This window comes from Uloborus diversus, chromosome 2, assembly GCF_026930045.1.
Source record: "Uloborus diversus isolate 005 chromosome 2, Udiv.v.3.1, whole genome shotgun sequence".
NCBI classification, from domain to species: Eukaryota; Metazoa; Arthropoda; class Arachnida; order Araneae; family Uloboridae; genus Uloborus; species Uloborus diversus.
In genome coordinates this window covers 52,041,024-52,062,412 of record NC_072732.1, presented here as the reverse complement: position 1 = coordinate 52,062,412, position 21,389 = coordinate 52,041,024, and the positions used below count along the sequence as shown (strand labels likewise).

The 21,389-nt window shown below is 32.2% G+C and overlaps 2 protein-coding genes across 3 annotated transcripts in view; one reads left to right on the top strand and one right to left on the bottom strand.

Moving 5' to 3' along the window:
* The window catches only part of LOC129235133 (thiamin pyrophosphokinase 1-like), a 35,817-nt gene extending 17,069 nt beyond the window's left edge, over positions 1–18,748 (top strand). The window contains exons 5-8 of the mRNA XM_054868824.1: positions 6,850–6,945; positions 10,225–10,371; positions 11,768–11,879; positions 15,713–18,748. Of these exons, the coding sequence (XP_054724799.1) occupies positions 6,850–6,945; positions 10,225–10,371; positions 11,768–11,879; positions 15,713–15,840 (483 nt within the window). The 3' untranslated portion in view covers positions 15,841–18,748. The remainder of the gene's footprint in view (positions 1–6,849; positions 6,946–10,224; positions 10,372–11,767; positions 11,880–15,712) is intronic.
* A 106-nt stretch (positions 18,749–18,854) lies between these two features.
* LOC129235132 (V-type proton ATPase 116 kDa subunit a 1-like) overlaps positions 18,855–21,389 on the bottom strand; it is a 52,672-nt gene continuing 50,137 nt past the window's right edge. For both annotated transcript variants that reach the window (XM_054868821.1, XM_054868822.1), the window contains exon 19: positions 18,855–20,230. In XM_054868821.1, the coding sequence (XP_054724796.1) occupies positions 20,137–20,230 (94 nt within the window). In that variant the 3' untranslated portion in view covers positions 18,855–20,136. The remainder of the gene's footprint in view (positions 20,231–21,389) is intronic.

Sequence of the window (21,389 nt, the reverse complement as noted above, 5' to 3'; positions counted from 1 at the left end):
AGTGTTACTTTGTACAAAAAAGTAGTATGCCAAATAGTGGCAATCACTACTCTTAGGGATGTCTTTTGAAGTAAGAATTTGTGGGGCCCTTGTATACAGTGCCACTAACAGCCCCACAGTTTTAGAATGCTATGAGAGCCTGTGCACACACCTTAGTTTGTTGGCACTGCCACTGAAGGCAAAAGGAACCAATTTCAATATTAATATGGATCTAGGAAATTTAAATCTTAATATATAAAAATCAATGTCCTGAGATAACATATATATATATATATATATATATATATATATATATATATATATATATATATATATATATATATAAAAATTAAGCAAACAGAATTACAAATATTAAACAAATTATAAATAACAAATGATGATAAAAAGGAAAAATGCAAACAGCAATTATTTTATATTTACTTGGCTTTTTAGTTTTGCTGCGTTGCGCATCTATGGGCTCTTGGTGTGGTCTTTTCAATATTTTTCACTTTTATTATTATTTTATATATATATATATATATATATATATATATATATATATATATATATCAACGCACAGTCGAAACCGCTGATACCTCAGACTTGAAATTTGGCAGGCATGTCCACATGATTACGGAAGTAACCACTAAGAAAGGATTTTTTGAAATCTCAATTAGTTCGGGAGAAATTAATTAAAACCCCTTAATTTCTGAGAAATTAAAACCTGTAATTGAAATTCAAATCCCTTATTTTCGAAGGCTTTCCTCCATTCAAATCATTGTTCAGTACTTCATCTCAACTTTTGGTCTATAGCGAACTATAAATTTGATATTGTTTTTGTTTCTCACATGATTCTTCGAGGCTTTTCTTAAGTCAAATAATTCGCAAATAACTTTCAGTATTACAGATCGGACCCTTTTTTTCTTACTCTGTAAATTTTGTTGGCAAGCTGTTTTGCTATTCAATTTTTGGTTTTTAAATAACATTATTTGTTTCTTGCAAATGTAATTAGAAAGGTTTAATTTGTTATTTTGTTTGATCTTATTATAAAACTTACTTTTTTAAAAACTCATTGAGGATGGAGCACATCAATGTGAACGGAACTATTCTTCCTCATCATGTCGTTCATATTACAGGTGATGGTGCATGTCTTTTACAATCTCTTTCATTTTTATTGTATAATAGTGAAACTATGTCTAATGAAATTCGTGCTACCATAGTTAATTACGTTTATAATCATTGGGATCAATTTTCTACTATGTCATGTGATAAACACGGTAATAATTACGAAAGCTCCGAAGATTACTTAGTGGATGCGTCGCAGGTTCATGTTTTTGGTGGATTCTGTGAATTTTTCGCTGCTGGAGACATTTTTCAATTCTTATTTGAAGTTTATTTTGAAGGCAAATTTTATGAAAAATTTGGAAATGACACTTTTCCGGTTAGAAGAATGAAATTTAGTGGTGATCTTTCGAATGGACACTTTGATGTTTACATACCGGTAAATGAAGCCAGTATAGTCTCTGAAAGTAACACAGAATCACTCCATAATACCACTGATTTTGAAAACATTAAGGAAAAAAGGAAAAAAAGACGAGCCAGATTTTCAAATGCTACACATAAAAAGCAGTTGAAAACTGCAGCCAAAAAATATCGACAAAGTCACCCAGAAACTTTAGCTGCTGCTGTGAAGAAATATCAAGCAAGTCACCCAGAAGCTTTAGCTGCTGCTGTCAAGAAATATCAAACAAGTCACCCAGAAGCTTTAGCTGCTGCTGTCAAGAAATATCAAACAAGTCACCCAGAAGCTTTAGCTGCATCAATCAAAAAATATAAAAAAAATCACCCAGAAGCTCAGAGATCTGCTCAAAAAAATTATGAGAAACAAAATCCTGGTTTACGAACTGAACGCCGTTTACGTCCATGGAACACGAAAACATACTCAGGTTTTGCATATGATTGTAATATAGAATATGAAAATGTTCTTGTACTATGGACAATAAATGTCCAGTGTGCCATGCAAAAAAGTTCAAACGTGAAAGCCCAGGTTTGTGCTGCAGCGGGGGTAAAGTACAGCTTCCACCACCTCCACCAGAACCACTGTATAGTTTGCTCACGGGACATCATCCAGAGCACCGCCATTTTATTGATTGTATTCGGCAATACAATGGGTGTTTCCAAATGACATCGTTTGGAGCCAAGCAAATTAAGGAGACTGGTTTCATGCCAACATTCAAAGTTCAAGGACAAGTTTATCATTTGTGTGGAAGTTTGCTCCCAGAAACAGAGCAACAGGCTCAATTCTTACAGATATATTTCGTAGGTGATGATGAAAAAGAAGCTCACATAAGGTCACACAACTATCCTGGAGTCAAGCCAGACTTGGTAAAGCAACTTCAACATATGCTACATGAAGTAAATAATTACATCAAGGACTTAAAAACTGCGTTAGATAAGGTGCCACTTGAGTGTCGAAATTTTCAAGTAATGATTCACGCAGATCGTATGCCTGCCAATGCACATAAAGGACGTTTCAATGCACCATCAGCCAACGAGGTGGCTCTGGTGATTGTAGGACAGCAGTTTCAGCAGAGAGACATCATCCTTGAAAGCCGCAATGCAAAACAGCAACGAATAAGCGAACTCCATAGGGCATACGATGCCCTGCGATATCCTCTCATGTTTTGCTATGGGGAAGATGGATATTCAGTTGATGTACTTCAGCAAGATACTGCTGATAAGTTGGGGCCTACTACTAAATTACCTGTCAAGAAAACTGTTTCTGCAGCTCAGTTTTATTCCTGGCGTATAATGTTACGAGATACAGAAGAAAATTATCTGCTACGCTACTGTGCTCTTCTAAGCCAATTCTTAGTTGATGAGTATGCTAAGATAGAAACTGAAAAACTGAATTTTCTCAAATACAATCAAAGCAAACTGAGATCAGAGGAATACATTCATTTAAGAGATGAAGTAGGAAGGTATGACGCTGATCAAATAGGACAGAGAGTGGTATTACCATCATCGTTCATCAGTGGACCCCGTTACATGCACGAACGAGCTCAAGATGCCATGTCATATGTACGTCATTATGGAAGTTCAGATTTATTTATGACTTTCACGTGTAACCCAAAATGGAAAGAGATTCAGCGAGAATTGTATCCCGGACAGAAGCATTATCAACGTCATGACATCATTGCTAGAGTTTTCCATATGAAAGTGAAGGAGTTTATGGATCTTATAGTTAAAGGACAAGTTTTTGGTAAAGTTCGGTGTCACATGTTATCTGTAGAGTGGCAAAAACGAGGGTTGCCCCATATTCATTGCCTGCTGTGGCTGGAAGAAGCCATTACTGCTGATATGGTTGATAAAGTTGTGTGTGCTGAAATTCCAGATGTTGATCGTGATCCCCTTCTCTATGATATTGTTAAGGCTAATATGATTCATGGGCCATGCGGAAGTGTAAATACATTTTCTCCTTGCATGAAAGATGGTTGCTGCATAAAACGATATCCTCGCCCTTTCGTCCAAGAAATGCAGAGGGGACAAGATGGTTATCCTTTGTATCGTGGGAGAACTCCAGAGGATGATGATTTCACAGTTAATCTTAAAGGATTTCAGTTAGATAACAGATGGGTTGTACCATACAATCCTGTTTTGTTGCGTACTTTTGAATCTCATATCAATGTTGAGATAACGAATTCCGTAAAATCCATAAAGTATGTTTGCAAATACATCACTAAAGGAAATGATCAAGCAGCCTTCATTTTAAAGAATGATAAAGGTATTGATGAGATAGAAATATACGAATCTGGCAGATATATCAGCAGTTCAGAAGCAGTGTGGAAGATATTGGGATTTCCTATTCATGAGAGATACCCTGCAGTAATTCATCTTGCTGTGCATCTGGAAAATGGCCAACGTGTTTACTTCACCGCACATAATATTCATAACAAAGTTGCAAAACCTCCAGAGACAACACTTTCGGCATTCTTCAATCTTAGCAAAATTGATGAGTTTGCCAGAACACTTCTGTATGTTGAAGTTCCTTCGTATTATGTGTGGCAACAGAGTAAAAAGTTTACAAGACGTAGGCGTGGAGAGAATATTGATCAATGGCCAGGGATAAAGAAAGATTCTGCTTTAGGACACGTTTACACAATTCATCCTAACAATATTGAGTGTTACCACCTACCCCTCCTCCTCCATCATGTTAGAGGTCCAACATCTTTTTCTTATTTAAAAACTGTAAGCAATGTTGAATACCCTACATTCAAAGCTGCATGCATGGCAATGGGATTGCTCGAGGATGATAAACAGTGGCAATACACTATTGAGGAAGCTATTTTAAGCAGCTCATCATTCAAACTGCGAGAACTTTTTTCACTGATCTTGGTATTTTGTCATCCCTCTGATCCACGAAGCCATTGGGAAAACTACAAGGACAGTTTTTCAGAAGACATCCAGTTTCAGCATGAAAGACAACTGCAAGACTCCGCTCTTTCAACTAAGGACAAAACGTACAACCAATGCTTGATTCTGATTGAAGACATTGCTCAGATTCTGGGAGGTCAGCGCTTAATGGATTATGGTTTACCTCAGCCTGAGTGATTTGAGACTAATTTGCAAAACAGAGAGTACATGGGAGAAACAAATTTTGATCTTGAAGATTTGAAGAAAAAAGTACATAATGCTGAAGCCTCTCTAACAGGCGAACAGTCCAGCGTATATCAAAAGGTCCTCAACAGCCTCGAATCTGGTACAGGCCAAATATTTTTCTTAGATTCACCTGGTGGAACTGGAAAAACATTCCTCTTAAATTTACTTCTTTCAAAGGTCAGAAGCAATAAAGGCATTGCCTTGGCAACTGCATCATCTGGAATAGCTGCAACGTTATTTGAGGGTGGAAAGACAGCTCATTCTGCTTTTAGATTACCCCTTAACCTCAATTACTTGGAGAATCCAACGTGCAATATTAAAAAACAGAGTAATTTGGCTAAGGTTTTACGTGATTGCAAACTTATTATCTGGGATGAGAGTACTATGGCTCATAAAGCAGGATTCAAGGCTCTTAATGCAACTCTCAAAGATCTAAGAAATTCTGATGAAGTAATGGGTGGAGTAACTGTTCTACTAGCAGGAGATTTTCGGCAAACATTACCGGTGTACCTAGAGGAACACGTGCAAATGAAGTTAACGCATGCATCAAATCGTCGCATCTATGACCTAAAGTGCAGAAACTTTGTTTGAGTAAGAATATGAGAGTTCATTTACATGGAGATGCGTCAGCCGGATTGTTTTCTAATCTTCTCCTTAAAATAGGAGACGGATTATATCCTGAATGTGCTGGCAAAATTATTATTCCTGACGCACTCGCTACGGTAGTCACAGAATTGCCAGAGCTCATCGCCAAGATTTATCCTGATGTTGCTGATATGAAAAATAAGCCCATTGAATGGTTGTGCAAGCATGCCATCTTATCTCCAAAACATGATACAGCCGCAGAAGTCAACAGCATCTTATTAAAGTCGTTTAGTGGAGAAGATATTTACTACAAATCTTTTGATACAACAACACATCGTGATGATGCAGTGCAATATCCAGAAGAGTTTCTTAATACCTTAGACCCTCCAGGTTTTCCACCTCACCTACTTCACCTGAAAGTTGGAACACTAGTAATGCTACTACGAAACCTTTGTCTACCAAAGTTATGCAATGGCACCAGACTACAAGTGACTAGACTTAATAAGTATATAATCGAAGCTACGATAATGACTGGATGTGCTCGAGGAGAGTTGGTTTTAATACCCCGCATTCCATTAATTCCGTCGGACTATCCTTTTGAATTTAGAAGAGTGCAGTTTCCTGTAAAAGTTTGCTTTGCAATAACCATTAATAAGTCGCAAGGGCAGACGTTAAAAGTAGCAGGGATCGATTTAAGAGAAGACTTTTTCACACAGCCAATTTTATGTAGCTTGCTCCAGAGTCAGTTCATCAAGCAGCTTAATAATTTTAGCACCAGAAAAAAAACCCAAAAATGTTGTATACAAAGAAGTTCTTGCTTAAACACACAGGCGTAACAATAAAATGTAGATGGCATACGTTTTCAAAGAAAATCAATACTTTAAAAGGATCGTTAATGACAGTTAAAGATCGGTTTAGAACAAGGGCATATATATAAGGAGTCCAGGGGCCCCGGGACACTCCCAAAATTAGAAAAATCTAGGTAATAAGTAATTATTATAGGAAATTTTAGTTACTAGGTGCACCAAACACTTATCCCCTGCTAATTCCATTACCCGAGCAATGCCGGGTACGGGAATGCTAGTTATTTATGTAACTAGGTTTTTTTTCTCTTTTGTTTGGAGATTTAGGTGAGATTTTGGTTTTACTGTATTAATAAAAATTAAATGCTTGAAAAGATGACACAAATATCAGACTTAATAAAAATTTAGTATATGTTGCATCCATTGCAGTTCATTACTGTACATTTTTATGAAATCTTTTGGCAGTTTAATGAACTAGTCTAGCACATCCTCATGTTTATTGCACCTTTTACATTATCTACAGTGATGAAGAAAAAATTAGATATAAGAATTTAGTAAACATTTTTTGATTCTAAGATTCTTGCTTTACTACATTCTCCTATTTTCTGAAGTCTACTTATTAATTTAATTCATGCTTTCATTTAAAATAGGTGTTTTTGAAGTTCTTAACAAAACTAGCTGACCATAGTTTCTTCTATGTATGCAAATTACATTTTGTTTTTGTTTTTTATCATTTATTGAATACTCATATTATCTGAAAGCAATTTAATATGCACTTGATCTTCTTTTCATGGTGCATATAGGTGTTTATCTTTAATTTTAGAATGTTGAGATAATTCACACACCTGACCAAGATGAGACAGACTTTACAAAGGCTCTAAGAGTTGCTTTAAAATTTCTGAAGGAAAATCATTTGCAGGTATTTATTGTTTTTTTATTTAATTAAACACTCAATAGGATATACTGAATAAAGTAATTTTTTTAGATTTGGAAATTGTGAAACATTTTTTTTTTTTTAAATTTAGTATTTACATCTTGCTACAATGCAATATCAAATTGCTCTTAGTTTTTAAAACTTTAGAAGCAGATTTGGTGCTCCATGCCTTAATCTGGATCTGGAAACAACAGTATTCAAATGTCCCAATTGAGCTATTGGTGTAATTAATTGTTATTTTTTTTCTTTGGTAAATTTTTAACCCAGTTTTAAAATGTACATTAATGTATGTTTGTTACAAATGCGTTAATATTACACAGGGCAACAGTGATTTTGGTGCTGGGGTTTTTGGAACTGATTTCGTATGAATTTGGTACCCTGAGTTCAAATATGACATCAGTTTTTGCCCAGAAGCTCAAATTTCTAAGATATAACATTTAAATATACATAAAACAGGTTGAAGTTACATCTATAGATCAAATAAAACACAAAACATAGATTTTTTATTCCTATTGTATTGTACAAATAATAACAGATTGATTAAAAAACAGTCCAATTACGCTCTTGGACAAGGGTTCCTAATTTTTAAGAGCCTCAAAATTACTAAAATTGTAGTAGTCTTACTTAAGAAAACTTCACCTTAATTCTCTTTCATTTTCTTAAGTTTTCTCCTTTATTTATTTGCCTTTTTTATGTGTACTTAAGTGTGGGATACTCTGCTCCCAACAAATATTTTGAACGAGTGGTAAAACATTTCAACACCCCTGAAATGGTGATTCCCCATTAATGTTTATGGGGAAGGTTTGATCTCAGAGGACCCCACAAAAAATGTTTATTTCGGGTCACCCGCTATATTAATCAAGCCCTGAAAAGTACTGTATACAAAGATCCAGCTCATCACACATCGCAAGAAGCAAATATATGCAAGCCAAGAACTTACACATTGACCTTAACTTGTTGAAGCGTTATTACTAAACTTGTCAAACTTTTACTGCATCTGGTGAATTTTCCTTTAAGTTACTAGACTGCAGGCTGACAATTGGGTAAATATACCAGAAGCAATTCTTGTTTGAGAAGCCTACACTTGCTTTAGAAGTGCGCAAAATAGAGCTAAAACTGCACATTTTGGGTAAAACAGCAGCATTTATTTTAAAAAGTAGAGCTGCTAGAGAAAAACTAATTTCATATTTCGATTCAGAGCCCCAAGCATATCTAAAATCAGCTCTCAAACTCTGGGCACCAAAGAAAAGTTTTTTTGTTGTTGGCCTGCGTTATTCTTTGGGAAATATATTTAGTCGCATGTTTAGTAAAATATGTAACAAAAAAGAAACAAAATGACAGCAAACAATTTGCCTTTTCTTTCTGGTATAGCTGTTATTTATTTTGGCAAATTTTTAAATTCAGATTTGCTGAAGAATTAAAAATACATAGATTATAAAAGAAAATTTTAAGTTTAAACTTTAAAAATGCTATATTTTTGAGTACTACATGGGAGACTTAAATATTGCGAAACAGAAAAAACTTCCATTGAACATTAATTACTCACTTTATAGTTTGTAATTTTTAACTTGATATTTTCTCAAAATTTATCTTCAAGTTTTTGAAAAAATAGGTAAAAAAAAAATCAGCTTTTTGAACAAAGTTATAAGTTTTAGGCCTCAAGCAGGATAACTAAATATTTTTTAATTTAGATAAATCTTTTTGTGTTACATAATGGCAACTTTTTATTCACTTGAGATTTCGGGTTTAAAAAAAAAGTTTATTTTTATTATTATTATTATTATTATTATTATTATTATCAGGGCTGTAACCAGAAAATAATTCTGGAGAGGGTTTAAAAACTTTCATGTAAAGTTTTGCACTATTTGTGCTAATGTCAGGGTTGGCTTTCTGCCGTCAGAAACTGGTTTTTGCCCTGCCAGTGGCAGAAACTGGTTATAACTGGTAAAAACTGGCAAAAACTAAAAAGCGTCTTTAATAATACAAGTAATTACTAAATGATATTTGTTTAGGTAAACTCAAAAATGAAACTTCATTTCATCCTTGGAAAAAATATAATCCATTGCTAGTGCCCTTGATTTAGTTTAGAAAGAGAACTTTTCAATTGCAGATACGCTTAATATTTGATTAATCTTACAAAGGACAAAAATCTTACGGGTGCTTAGGAAAGAGGAGTGGCATGCAGATTTAAACAGGCAGTATTGATTGTATTTTGCTCGCTTTTATGCTTCATATAAATTGCTTTTGATTGAAATTATCCTGAGCTTCTAGAAGAAAGTGGCAAAATTTTACTTTCCAATATTAACCTAGATTTCGTACGTAATGCCACAGCTTTGCAAAACAAACTAGCCCCATTTCCTGAACTTATTTTTCCAGTCAAATTTTTATCACACTAGTTACTACATGGTGGACCAGTTAAAAAAATATACAATAAATGAAAGTTTTGGGAATATTGCTTGTTCCTTGATGCATTGTCTGCTAGCTCTTTTGTTGCAAGAAATCAAGTATATTCTGAAGTTTCTCATTTGTGCATATTAAATTGAGAAACTTTAGAATTTTGAAATCAACTTTTCAAAGAGGCTTCATGAAGAGTTTAAACAATGTAACATTTGATTTTGAATTGTGATAATATTATAATTGAATTGTTCTTTGGTAAACGATTAATTATTGTTTCCAAGCATTTTCTTCTGCCTATCAATTATTTATTTTATGTCATTTTGTGAGTTTTTGCCAGTTTCTGCTGCAAATATGGCAGAAAGTGGTTTTTGCCATGCCAGTTTTAAGCGGTTTCTATCAGTGGTTTTAACCGTCTCGGCAGAAACTTGCCAACCCTGGCTAATGGTCAAGTCTTCAGGTTATCTTTTATGAAAGCATTTTATGCAATTAATATACATATGAAATACATTTCAATTTTTGAACAATATTTTTTGGAAATTTTTAAATATAATGATCATTTTAATGTCAAATCGAACTTTTTTTTTGGCAGGAGGGGGTTGAACAATAAGAACTCCCACCCCCTATATATAGCCCTGTTTTAGATCAAGTACATAAGTTCTGGCTCACACTTTCAGATGCAAATCAGAGTGGGTTGCCTTTCTTCAGATTGCATGATTTTTTTTTTTTTTTACAACTGTTTTGATTTAAAAGGGAAAAAATAAGATTGTATGCAACCAAAAAAATAAAATAAATAAATAAATAAATAAAATAATAATAACTTTCTTTTTTTTTTGGATACCCTAATATACATGTATAATTTATTTACAGGTTTCTGCAATTGTTGCTGTTGCTCAAAATGGAGATAGATTAGATCATTTACTTGGAAACTTAAACACTTTATACATTGCTGAAAAAATGACTTTGATGCCTGTGCTTATCTTAGGAAATGCATCTTTAACATGGCTTATTTCTCCTGTAAGAATCTCTCTTTTGGTTGTTCTTCATTTAGACTTGATTAAAATTTGTATTCCAAAAATTTTAAAATAGTGAAAAAAAAAAACATTATTGTGTTGATGAAGAGTTGAGAAGACATAAAAAAGTTCATGAAAAGGGAAATTGTTATGTACATTTTTTAAAACATCAAAACATCTTTTATGAGCATGTTTATTTTTCACTTATGCTATTCTTTTGTTGCTAAAGCTTGTTGGTTACTTTGAAAAAGGGCTTCTTGTAACTACAAATCACATTAATGTGATAATTTGCTTTTTTTTTTAATTTTATTTATTTCTCCGTGTTTTTATCAATACAAAGGCCCCTTGTTTAGAATTTCACATTTCTTATTAAGTAATGTGTTTTATATAAAATTTAAATCCCTCATCATCATTTTTTACAGACTGGCGTTTTACCACTAACACTTATTGCACCTAAGTCCTCAATTGCATATCTGCAATTAAATATTTTAATTTCTTATTTTACTTTTTCTAGCACAAAGGTATTTATTCAAATTTAGCATGGAGTTTTCTTTTTCACAACATAACATTTTATAGTCAAGTAGCTATCAATTCGTTCTTTTTTTTTTTTTTAATGATCAGTCAAAAAGGTTTGGAAAAAGATCTTCCCTATAATTTTAGGAGACATTATTAAATTTCAATTTTTTTAACAAAGTAAAAAACAGTGTATTTAGGTTTTATGTCAAAATCAGTAGGGTACAAATCTATAGGAGAATCTACATGACATTTAGTGGCATGTTTTCTTATTTGTGAAAATATTTTCCTTCTTGGTTATTTTATTTAAATATTTATAATGTAATATATGAATGACCGATGACTATTGCACCTTAACCACAGCAGATTTCCCCCTCACATACACTATAAGGGCGCTTAATGCATTAAAAAAAATGCACATGGTAGATGTTTTAAACAGTTCTGTGATAGAGAAAGGTTGTTGTAATCAAACCTGTAAATTTGCCGCTGCATCTAGATTAGTTGCTGGTTTTAAAATGTTTTGGATTTGGATCTGTGTAACTATAATTAGTTTTAATTTGTTGAATTCCAATATTTGGAAAATCTCATTAGGCAGAAAAAGGTATAATTAAATTTAAAAAACTTTTCTTCAGTACTAAAACAAAAAAAAAAAAAAAAAAAATAATAATAATAATTTACTGTTTTTATGTCTAAACTCTCTTTCAAAAACCATCTGTGGGATATATTTTCATCTATAGGCTTGTTTCTTAGAATTGTAACACCTTAAAACATGTTTGCAAATTTGTGCCTTTAAAAACTTTTTTGTTATTATTCTTTTACACGAGCATATGTATATCTTACATATTTTTAGTGCTTTACATTAAGAAAAAAAAATTGCCTTTTTTTAGGGGCATCATAAGATTCATGTTTCAGAAAAAATGATTGATTCTCATATTGGATTGATTCCTTTGGGAAAAGAATGTTCTAACGTTTCAAGCACAGGCTTGAAATGGAATCTAAGTAAGTCTATTGCAGTATAGTTTCATATTTTTGTTTTTGCAGTTAGGGGGGGGGATATTGCTGAAATATTTGTGAAATTCTGTGTTCAATTTACTGCATTTTTTAATTATTTATACTAGATTTACTAGAGTTGATTACAGAGGAATAGTCATTATAACCCAAAAACACTGACACCTATAACAACTTTTTGAATAAACTACTATCTATTTTTCCATCTCATTTCATGCAAAAAGACATTTTAACTTTTATAATAATTTTCTGACATTTGAGAAAAAAAAATATATTTATGTCTAACTTACTTACTAAAAGTCATTTCAATTTCTGCAAGTGGAATGCAGTGTAGTTATTCTAGTTTTAATGAATCCCAAGAAAAAAATGGAGGGGGGGGGGGTGCTTTTTTTAATCAAAGCTATTGCTAACTTTTGAGCAACTGTAATTACTTATTTACTAAACAGCTGCATAACAATAATTTGTTTGCTTTTTTTGTTTACTTAAAAATTAGGTGAATGATACGAGGGTGTTTCAAAAAATAAAGATACAATGGCTTGCATTCCATTAAAAAAAATTTAATTTATGAAACGTCAGTTACTTCTTATTAACTGGATTATTCATTATTTTTCGACATAATTACCCCTGTTATCCAAACATTTGTTAAGTCAGGGCACAAGCTTTTGTATTCCACTGTCATAGAAGTTTGCCACCTGTTGTCGGAACCACATTTCAACTTCATCTTTAATCTCGTCATCGTTGTGGAATGATTTTTCACTAAGATGTGGCTTCAGGTAAAGGAATAAAAGGAAGTCGCTGGGCTCAAGGTCCGGGCATCAGAGATCACAGATGGCCGACCTGTTCTTTGTTTGTCATGAACATGGGTCCTACCTTCAGAGAAATGATGACGCCATTTCGTTATATTTTGTCGATTCATAATGTCCCTATGAACAGAACCAATTTCTTTTTGAATATCCACCGATTGCTGACCTTTTGCATCAATTGCCGGATTTAGGGGAGGGCAGGCGGGGCTACTGCCCCAGGGCCTCCACAACAAAAGGGCCCCCACAATAAAAGTTTTACAAAATATCCTAACTTTCATGGGTCAGCAAATTTTACGCAGGGTTGCCACGCACCGGGAAAACCTGGAATTGTCAGGGAAAATGAAAATTGCCGAAAATCAGGGAAATGTCAGGGAAAATGAAAAATCGCATATTTCCGATCGTTCTTAGCGCGGCCCGCGGTCTATGACGTCAAAAAAAAAAAAAACTTTCAGCCTTGTTTTTTTCACCGCCATTCCCTTCCCATTCGTCGTTTTGTCATTCCCCTCTTTCTTCTTCCCCTGCAGTTCTTTTTATCAACTATCTGCCATTGGGGCATGCGCCATAGCAGTCTGCGGCGGACATGTGCAGAAGGTACTTCTTTTCCTCCTCGTTTGAGCGTGCTCTGTTTAAACGCTGCTTGTTTACGTCAGCAGTTCTGAAGTTATGATGCACAGCACATTGTTTTGTCTGCGAGTGCAACTGAAGTTAATGAGCTGCAATAATCTTTTCATATTTTATATTATTTCTTTAAATTAACTAATGAAATCATATTATTCTAAACAATTTTGTTCTGTAAATTTAGTTCATTAGACCATTTTAAACTTAGAAAGTTTCTTTTTTTACAGAAGTATCGCTAATCTTTTAGTATTTTGGTAGTGATCTTTAAAGACTTCCAATGCGCTTCTTTCTTTCAAAATAAAAGTAATCCGATTTTTAAAAAAATTTGCGCATCAGAGAAGTTTCTGATCAATGCTCAAAATTTAACTTTATGACAGGGTGCCCACAGGAGTGATTAGGCGCAAGTTGCGCATCAGATTTTTTTTGGGGGGGGGGGGATTTTTTAATTATTTATATTTATTTTACTTTATTCTTATTCAAATTATTTACTCATATTATTTTACTTAATTATTTTCATCTGTGTGTGTGTATTTTATTGGGGAGTGAGCACACTTTTCTTCCAAAACAATAATAATTAAAAATAAATAGGTAAAAAAAAAAAATAAAAAAAGAGGGTAAAAAATAAAAAAGCGCTAAGGCATTCAGAAATATTGGGGGGGGGGAGCACCCCTGTTTTATGAGCAACAAACAGGGGAAATATGTGAAGCTTAAAGATGCATGATTTTTTTACAGGCCAAAGTCTAAAAGCGCTTTGAGTTCAATGGATTGGAGGGGTAGAAGGCAATAATTGAAAAAGTTTAGGTTTCATAAAATTTTAGTTCAGATTATTTAGTAATTAACTTTATTTTTGTGATACAGATGTCACAATTGTTAATTTTGCAGTTCTTTCACTTGATGTAAGGCAGTGGCTCCTCGCTATTGAAAATTAGATATGCTACATTTACATTAATTGTTTATTAGTGATTTGCTTCACTTGTGTTAGTACATTAGGGTAGTTCAAAAATACACTTTAAAAAAAAGGTTTCTCCTAGAAAATAGGACACCACTCAATGTTTTTAGACTTGTGAATGGTAAAATACTGGAAGAATTTTAACTTCCTATTCCAACTGAAAGAGGGTGCTCGACCCCCTTCAACTTCATAAGTATGAGGAGGGGGTTAAAAAAATACATTGAACTGAAAAAACAATGTTACATACTATAATCTACACGAGTTATATGCATATTCATTGCAATAAAATAATTACTTATATAAAAAAAAAAAAAACAGCTGGGGAAATTAAATGTTTCTAAATTTGTGACTTTTCCTATGCTAGGGCTAATGCTAAATTAAGGGGTCATTGAGCACCCTCTTAAAATTTGAGTAAGAAGCTAAAACTTTTGCAGCACAATACTATTAGTAAGTCTAAAAAAATAAGGGGTGTCTTGGACTCGAGCTGAGAGAGAAAAAAAAAATGAACCACCCTTAGTACATATTTTTGATTATTTCAGCTTGAGTAAATTAAATTTGGTAACCATTGTTTGTAAAGTTTGAAAATGAGGTAAGTTTTATCAAAATTTGAGATGTAGATATTAATGTTGCAAAATGAAGGTGGAGATCGATAACCTGGAATTTTTCTCAAAACCACCTGGAAAACCTGGAAATGTCAGGGAATTTCATTCTTGAACTTCCGTGGCAACCCTGTTTACGTTTTTTCACCCTGATTAGGGGCCTTCACTCCTTTGTTTCCCCGGGGCCTCCACACTTCGAAATCCTGCCCTGTTTTGCATGAAGAAAACGCATGACGGAGCACACTTCGCATTTGGTGGAATTCTGAATTGGCACAGCAATTTTAAACACGACCTACTCGAACCGGAATTAACACTGCAATGCCGAACTACTGCGATGAGAAAGCTAAAGGTTAACACCTGTGTTGGCAACTTGCTCGCCAAAACTTTTCTTTTTCTCTGGCTTACGATGTATCTTTACTTTTCATAATGCCCTCGTAATAAAGGTATTGCCTTTTCAAGAAAAAAACAACAAATATTGGGTTTCCTCCTCTCGATGAAATTTATTAAAGAAAATATTAGAATTAAAGGAGAAAAGTTGGTCATATTCTAAAACATATTTTAAATTAAGCTTTTTTTATTTTTTAAATTATGATTAGCATAAAATTCAAAGCTTATTAAAAATCCAGGTCCCTTACTTCCCCTTTATTCTTGCCACTGCCACTTTCTACAGGCTGACAAGAAATAACTTGGACACACCTGATGCATTATAATTTTAAAGCTTACAAAAATATAACTACCAAACTTCAAAATAATTATGAATACATATTTAAATATTCAAAATGGAGTACCTTTAGCCTTATTCAGAGCTTTGAACGTCTGCTTTTATGTTCTAATATTTTGCTGTTGTTTTCACAGATCATGATAAAATGAAATTTGGAGACCTGATTAGTACTTGTAATTTGTTTGACGGTAGTGGTTTAGTAACTGTTACAACAGATACTGAATTATTGTGGACCATGGAAGTTAATATTAGTGAGAAATAATAGTAATGAGCAAGTTTGGTCTGTTGTTACTTATGTTAAGTTTTTGAAAATATATTTTCTTATGTATTATCTTTTTTTTTTTTTTAAATTAAGAACTGTCTAGTTATTTCCTTAATCAAGTGCAGTTTGATAGCAAGTACTTAAAATGGAATAAAATACTTATTTCACTGTTGTGTTTACAAATGCACTCAGTTTGGGAGTGAATTTTGTTGTTATACTCTTGTTTTAGTTTGAACCAAAATTATCATACATTTAACAAGGCTGTGGTAATTATATTTGTTACTCTTTTTCATAGCACAATTTATTTTAAAAAATCCTTGTATATTTGTATTTCTGCCTTTGCAGAGTGTATTCTATTTCTAATTTATTGAGATTTAGTATTACTTTTCTTTTCTAGTTGTTTTTGTTTTCAAAGTATTTTTTTTTTTGCGTTTTTGTTGTTAACAGGGATGTGCCAGCTGCACCAATCGCCAATCCTGCACCAAACTGCTCCAAAAGACCGCCAAATGAACTTTTCTGAGCCAAAATTGGACAAACTTGCTCCAAAACTGCAATTTTGCATTTAATGTTGCAGTTCCTGTAGCATATTTGGCAGAATATCATAGAGTTCACACATTTGGAGCTTGTTTTTACGATATTTTGGCTTAGCCCCGATTTTTTGTGAATTTCATAATCGGATTGCATCCACTTTTGAAAAACTCTATCATTTTAATTTTTCATGTGATTCTTTTCCTTTAACTAGAAAAATTTTGCACTGATCATTATTTTCAACCTTTGTTATCTTTTGTTTTCAGTATATGAGGATTTGTAAATTCGTCTTCTTGTCACGCCCACTCGAAAATGTCAACCCAGTTGCATCCAAATTGATTTAGCGAATGCCATCTGTAAAAATTAATATTGTTCCCCAGTTTTTAATCTTGGGTTTCTTAAAATTTTAAGACAGAAAATTGATCTCCAGTTTTGGTTAGAGACACTTTTAAGATAGCAAAAATCTGGAAAATCTAATGCTCTGGTAATGAATATGCAGACATTTCAAGTTTCTTAGGTTCAAGCATTTTTTCCACATTCTTAGTCTGTCTTAAAATGTTTATTTATTCATTTATTTATTTTTCTTTTTTCACATTTTCCCTATTTTTTTCACATGTGTTTAAAAAAATTCCTTTTCTGTGACATCTTTTCTCAAAATCATTTTTTTTCCATTGTAATTCCATTATTAATTTTGTGATTAAATATCAAACAGTTAAAATAAAAAGTTTTAATGTTGCCTTTGCCTTTGCTTGATATTTGCAATTTTATTGCTTCAGGCTGCTCCAAATTTGCAATTTTACTGCTCTAAATTCACCGTTTTGCTGTTCCAAACTCACCATTTTCCTGCTCCCAAGATTGCTCCAAAAGCAAGTTTTGGTCGGCACATCTCTGTGTTAAGTTTAATTTATAAATGTTGATAAGAAGTACATATGTTCATCAGAAAAACATATGAAATCTAAATGTGTTGTATGACTGATAAAGTATAGTCACAGTTTATAATAATACCTCCAATTCTATTTCATGCTTAACAGTGTACCAAATAAATTTTCTTCGGAATATTAAGACTGCCTGAAATATTGTGTGAGAGAATTAAACAATATTTGATGTTTTGATCCAAATAAGCTGGAAATTTGATAACCTGGCAGTAGTTTATTCCTGCTAATACAGGAACATAATCTACAATTTTTAACAACGTGGCATATTTTTCAAACATAGAAATTGAACTAGTGGGACATTAAATTTAATTGCAATTTTAATCTTTGTTAACTGATGAAAATTAAAATTGATTGAAAATTGTTTCTTAACTTGAATCTTATATGCAATAAAAATATTTTTTACGAAGTTTTTGACATTTTATAGGCCTACAAGAACAATACTTGTGGTGCAACAAATTAGACTTGGACTGTCAATTTTTATTCAGAAATTAATTTAATTATACTGAAAAAAAATGTCATAACAGATGCATACTATTTAATTCAGAAAATTTTTGAAAAAAATCAAAGCAAAATTGTAAATAAAGATTAATGTGCAATGTTGTATCTGTAATATTAATTATGAATTTAATAATAACTTTACATACAAATTTTAGTAAAATTCATTGAAATATAAAATCATTCCTAGCCAACCCCATCAAATCCACAAAACATTTGGCAGCTTAACTGTATATATGTCATTATTTTTTAATAATTTCTTGGCTCAAGAAGTTATAAAATGGGATAAAATGTTGAAACACCGGTTGTGGTTAGTAAAATAAATTTGAAATACAGTAATATCATCACAGCAAATATCAATACAACAAAATTAATGTTCAATCCTGTTTCAATTGGCATTAATCACTGGAATTCCATTGCAACAAAATTCCCATAAGAATGAACAAAATTTGGTTCGTTGTAACAGGTTTAACTGAATATGTATGTTTTTTGAATGCTTGTTGATTTTTTTCTCATGTAGTGTTTGAAATGTATTATTTTTATGTTACATTAAAACTATCCACCGATTTTATATTTGTTCAATTTAAGTTTTTCCTTAGATAATATTGAATGAAAATATGTTGATGAATGAATGTACTGATTTATACTTTTTCTTGTAAGCAATTTGGGCTTCTTTAAAAAAAAAAAATCTCAAAATTTTTATCTGCAAAATTCTGCCCCCATGTTTTAGTACAAATATATAAATTTTATTTTTGTAGTTGCAGATGTACTTATTTTTTTTTATACAATCTTCATAAAAAGATAATTTGCAAGTATTAAAATGTGGTAAACAGCATGTTGATTTTCTGTTGAAATTTACCATTTGTATGACAAGTTCATTTGTTGTGTTGAAATGCCTACATTTATTAAATTATCTTGCAAGTTTTTAATAAAAGGAGCTTAATCTGTTCTATTTTTCTTTTATTCCCCAATTTATTCACATACCACACACAAAAATGTTTAATCTCATTTTCATGAATTTCTAACTGAGGTTCAAAAATTTAACTCAGTAAACACATTTATTTTGTATGTCCCATTTTTTGTTCTTTTAAGAAATTGAAGAATTTTATTATTTTGTATGTACATTTTGGATATTTTGGGGGTATTTTGTATGTACCATTTTTTGTTCTTTTAAGAAATTGAAGTATTTTTAACAGCATGGGAAACGCTTGTTGCCAAGTAAACTAAAAAAGTAAAATTTATTTACTTATTTTGTGATGTAAAGAGTATGTATGTCTCGCATTCACAATAATCATAAAACAAATGCATTTTCTAATGATTTTAATCATACAGTTAAGTAAATTGTGTATAATTTTTCCATTCATTTATTTGAAAATGAGCCCCAAATTACAATATTGCACATTTTCTAAGAAACAAATTTTTAATACGTCTAACGTTAAAGCTATATTCTTATGTTTAAGTATTATTCTGCTCATGCTTGATTTTTTAATCTTAGGAATAATACCATAAATAATTATTTAAAATATACGTCAGCATTTTAAACTTATACTATTCCACAAAATACAGCAAAATACATTTATATTCATACATTTAAAAAAGCAGTAACAAAAAAAATTCACAGCTATATTTTTATAAGTTACTACTACTTTGGCAAACTATCACAGAGGAAACAAATTCAACATATTAAATAAAATTTTCAAATGTAGTTTAAAATTTTAAAAGTGTGTAAAAACATGTCAACTTATGTGTCAAAAAAACATATATACAGAAAAGAAACATAATTTCTTAACAATATGTAACTTATACAACAAGCAAAAAAATAAATGCACGGATTCAACAGTGTAACATGATCACACAAAAAGCAAGGTTTTAAATTTTTTTTTAATGAAAGGCTATTTTTCATTGAACGCTTTAATGTATTAGTTTTTTAGAATTCAAATCTTTGAAACTGAATCTAAAAGTTAGATGGGGGGGGGGGGGGAGGGTAGAGAGAGAAACTGAATTATAAAACATTAATATAAATTTAAATGAAACGTACAGCTAAAATGAGAAATAATAATGTTTTGTACTTGAACACACATAGGATGTAAAATAGTTCCCAAATAATGCCTTGTTGAATCATTCATTAATCATATTTGAAAGTCCACACAAAAGGCATCTATGAAGGCATTCAGATCATGAATAAAACAAAACGATAAAATTAATAAATAAATCGAAATTATGCTGAACAATGTGGCAAGAACATTTTGAAAGACAGGAATTTAAAACAATTCAAAAACGATGTTAAATTTACATACATTCTCAAAAAAAAACTCTCTTCATATGAACACATTTCAACTTATTCATCTGTTCCGGCTGCTAATATGGTCTCAAATGAGAATGGCACAAACATATAACCAGCACCATGATAAAACTTGCTCTGAAATTCAACCCTAGGAAGAGAAAAAAGGGGGAGGAGATCTTAATTTTGAAGAAAGAAGTAAACCATAATTGCAATATTATGTCATCATCAATAAATGTAACAAAGTTGGTGACCAAAACTTATCGATATGTTGCAAATTGGGTGCCAATTTATGACGATATTTTACTCTGTATTATATTTAACACTGATTTGCCCAAAAAAGCATGTAAACACACCTTTTGAAAATTCCGAATGCAACCCAAAGGGAAGGTACACAGCTAGAGAGCACTCATGGTTTACATGCAAAATTTCAACCATCATTTTTGAGTTATGTGAGATACATTCATATGCACATATGGACATCACAAGAAAACTCATGATAATCAACTTGGGAATGATCAAAATCCCAACAAAACATAAATGTGAAAAAGAAGCCAAGTTTGGTCGAAATGAGGTTCGAGGTGGACGGTGTCCCCGACAAAAAATAGTTCAGATCTAAACTGTTACCAAGTTCCATAGCAGTTCCACTTAGATGTTGGATTTTCCCATGTTCTTCAATTCATTTAGAAAACAATTTTTCACTTTCTTTGATAATGGATTTTAAACTTGCGGCAGGTGACTGCTTTAAATACCTCTGCGACAAATTTCCTGCACTTTCTGAAGCTAAACGTAAAGAAATTTTTGTAGGCCCTCAAATCCGAGCATTAAAATCTTACAGATTGTTCCAGAATACTATGACCCAGGATGAATCTGACGCATGGAATTCTTTCATAGAAGTCATAGACAGTTTCCTGGGAAACAACAAGTCTCCAAACTAAAAAAATATTGTAGCCAACATGGTCGAAAATTATAAAAAACCGGGATGCAATATGAGCGTTAAACTTCATTTCCTGGATTCCCATGTTGACTATTTTCCCGAAAATCTTGGAGCTGTTAGCAAGGAACAAGGAGAGAGGTTCCATCAAGACATAAAGGAGATGGAGAGAAGTTACCAAGGAAGATGAGATATTAGAATGATGGCTGATTACTGCTGGACTCTGAAGAGGGACTCGCTCACAAAAATCCACAAAAAAAAACAAGTTATGCAGTTTTGGGTGGAAAAGAGAACGATTTATTCAAAAAAAAAACCAAGGATTGTCTAACGTAAGAATATAGTTTTAATAAATATTCTCTCATTATTTTTGACAGTT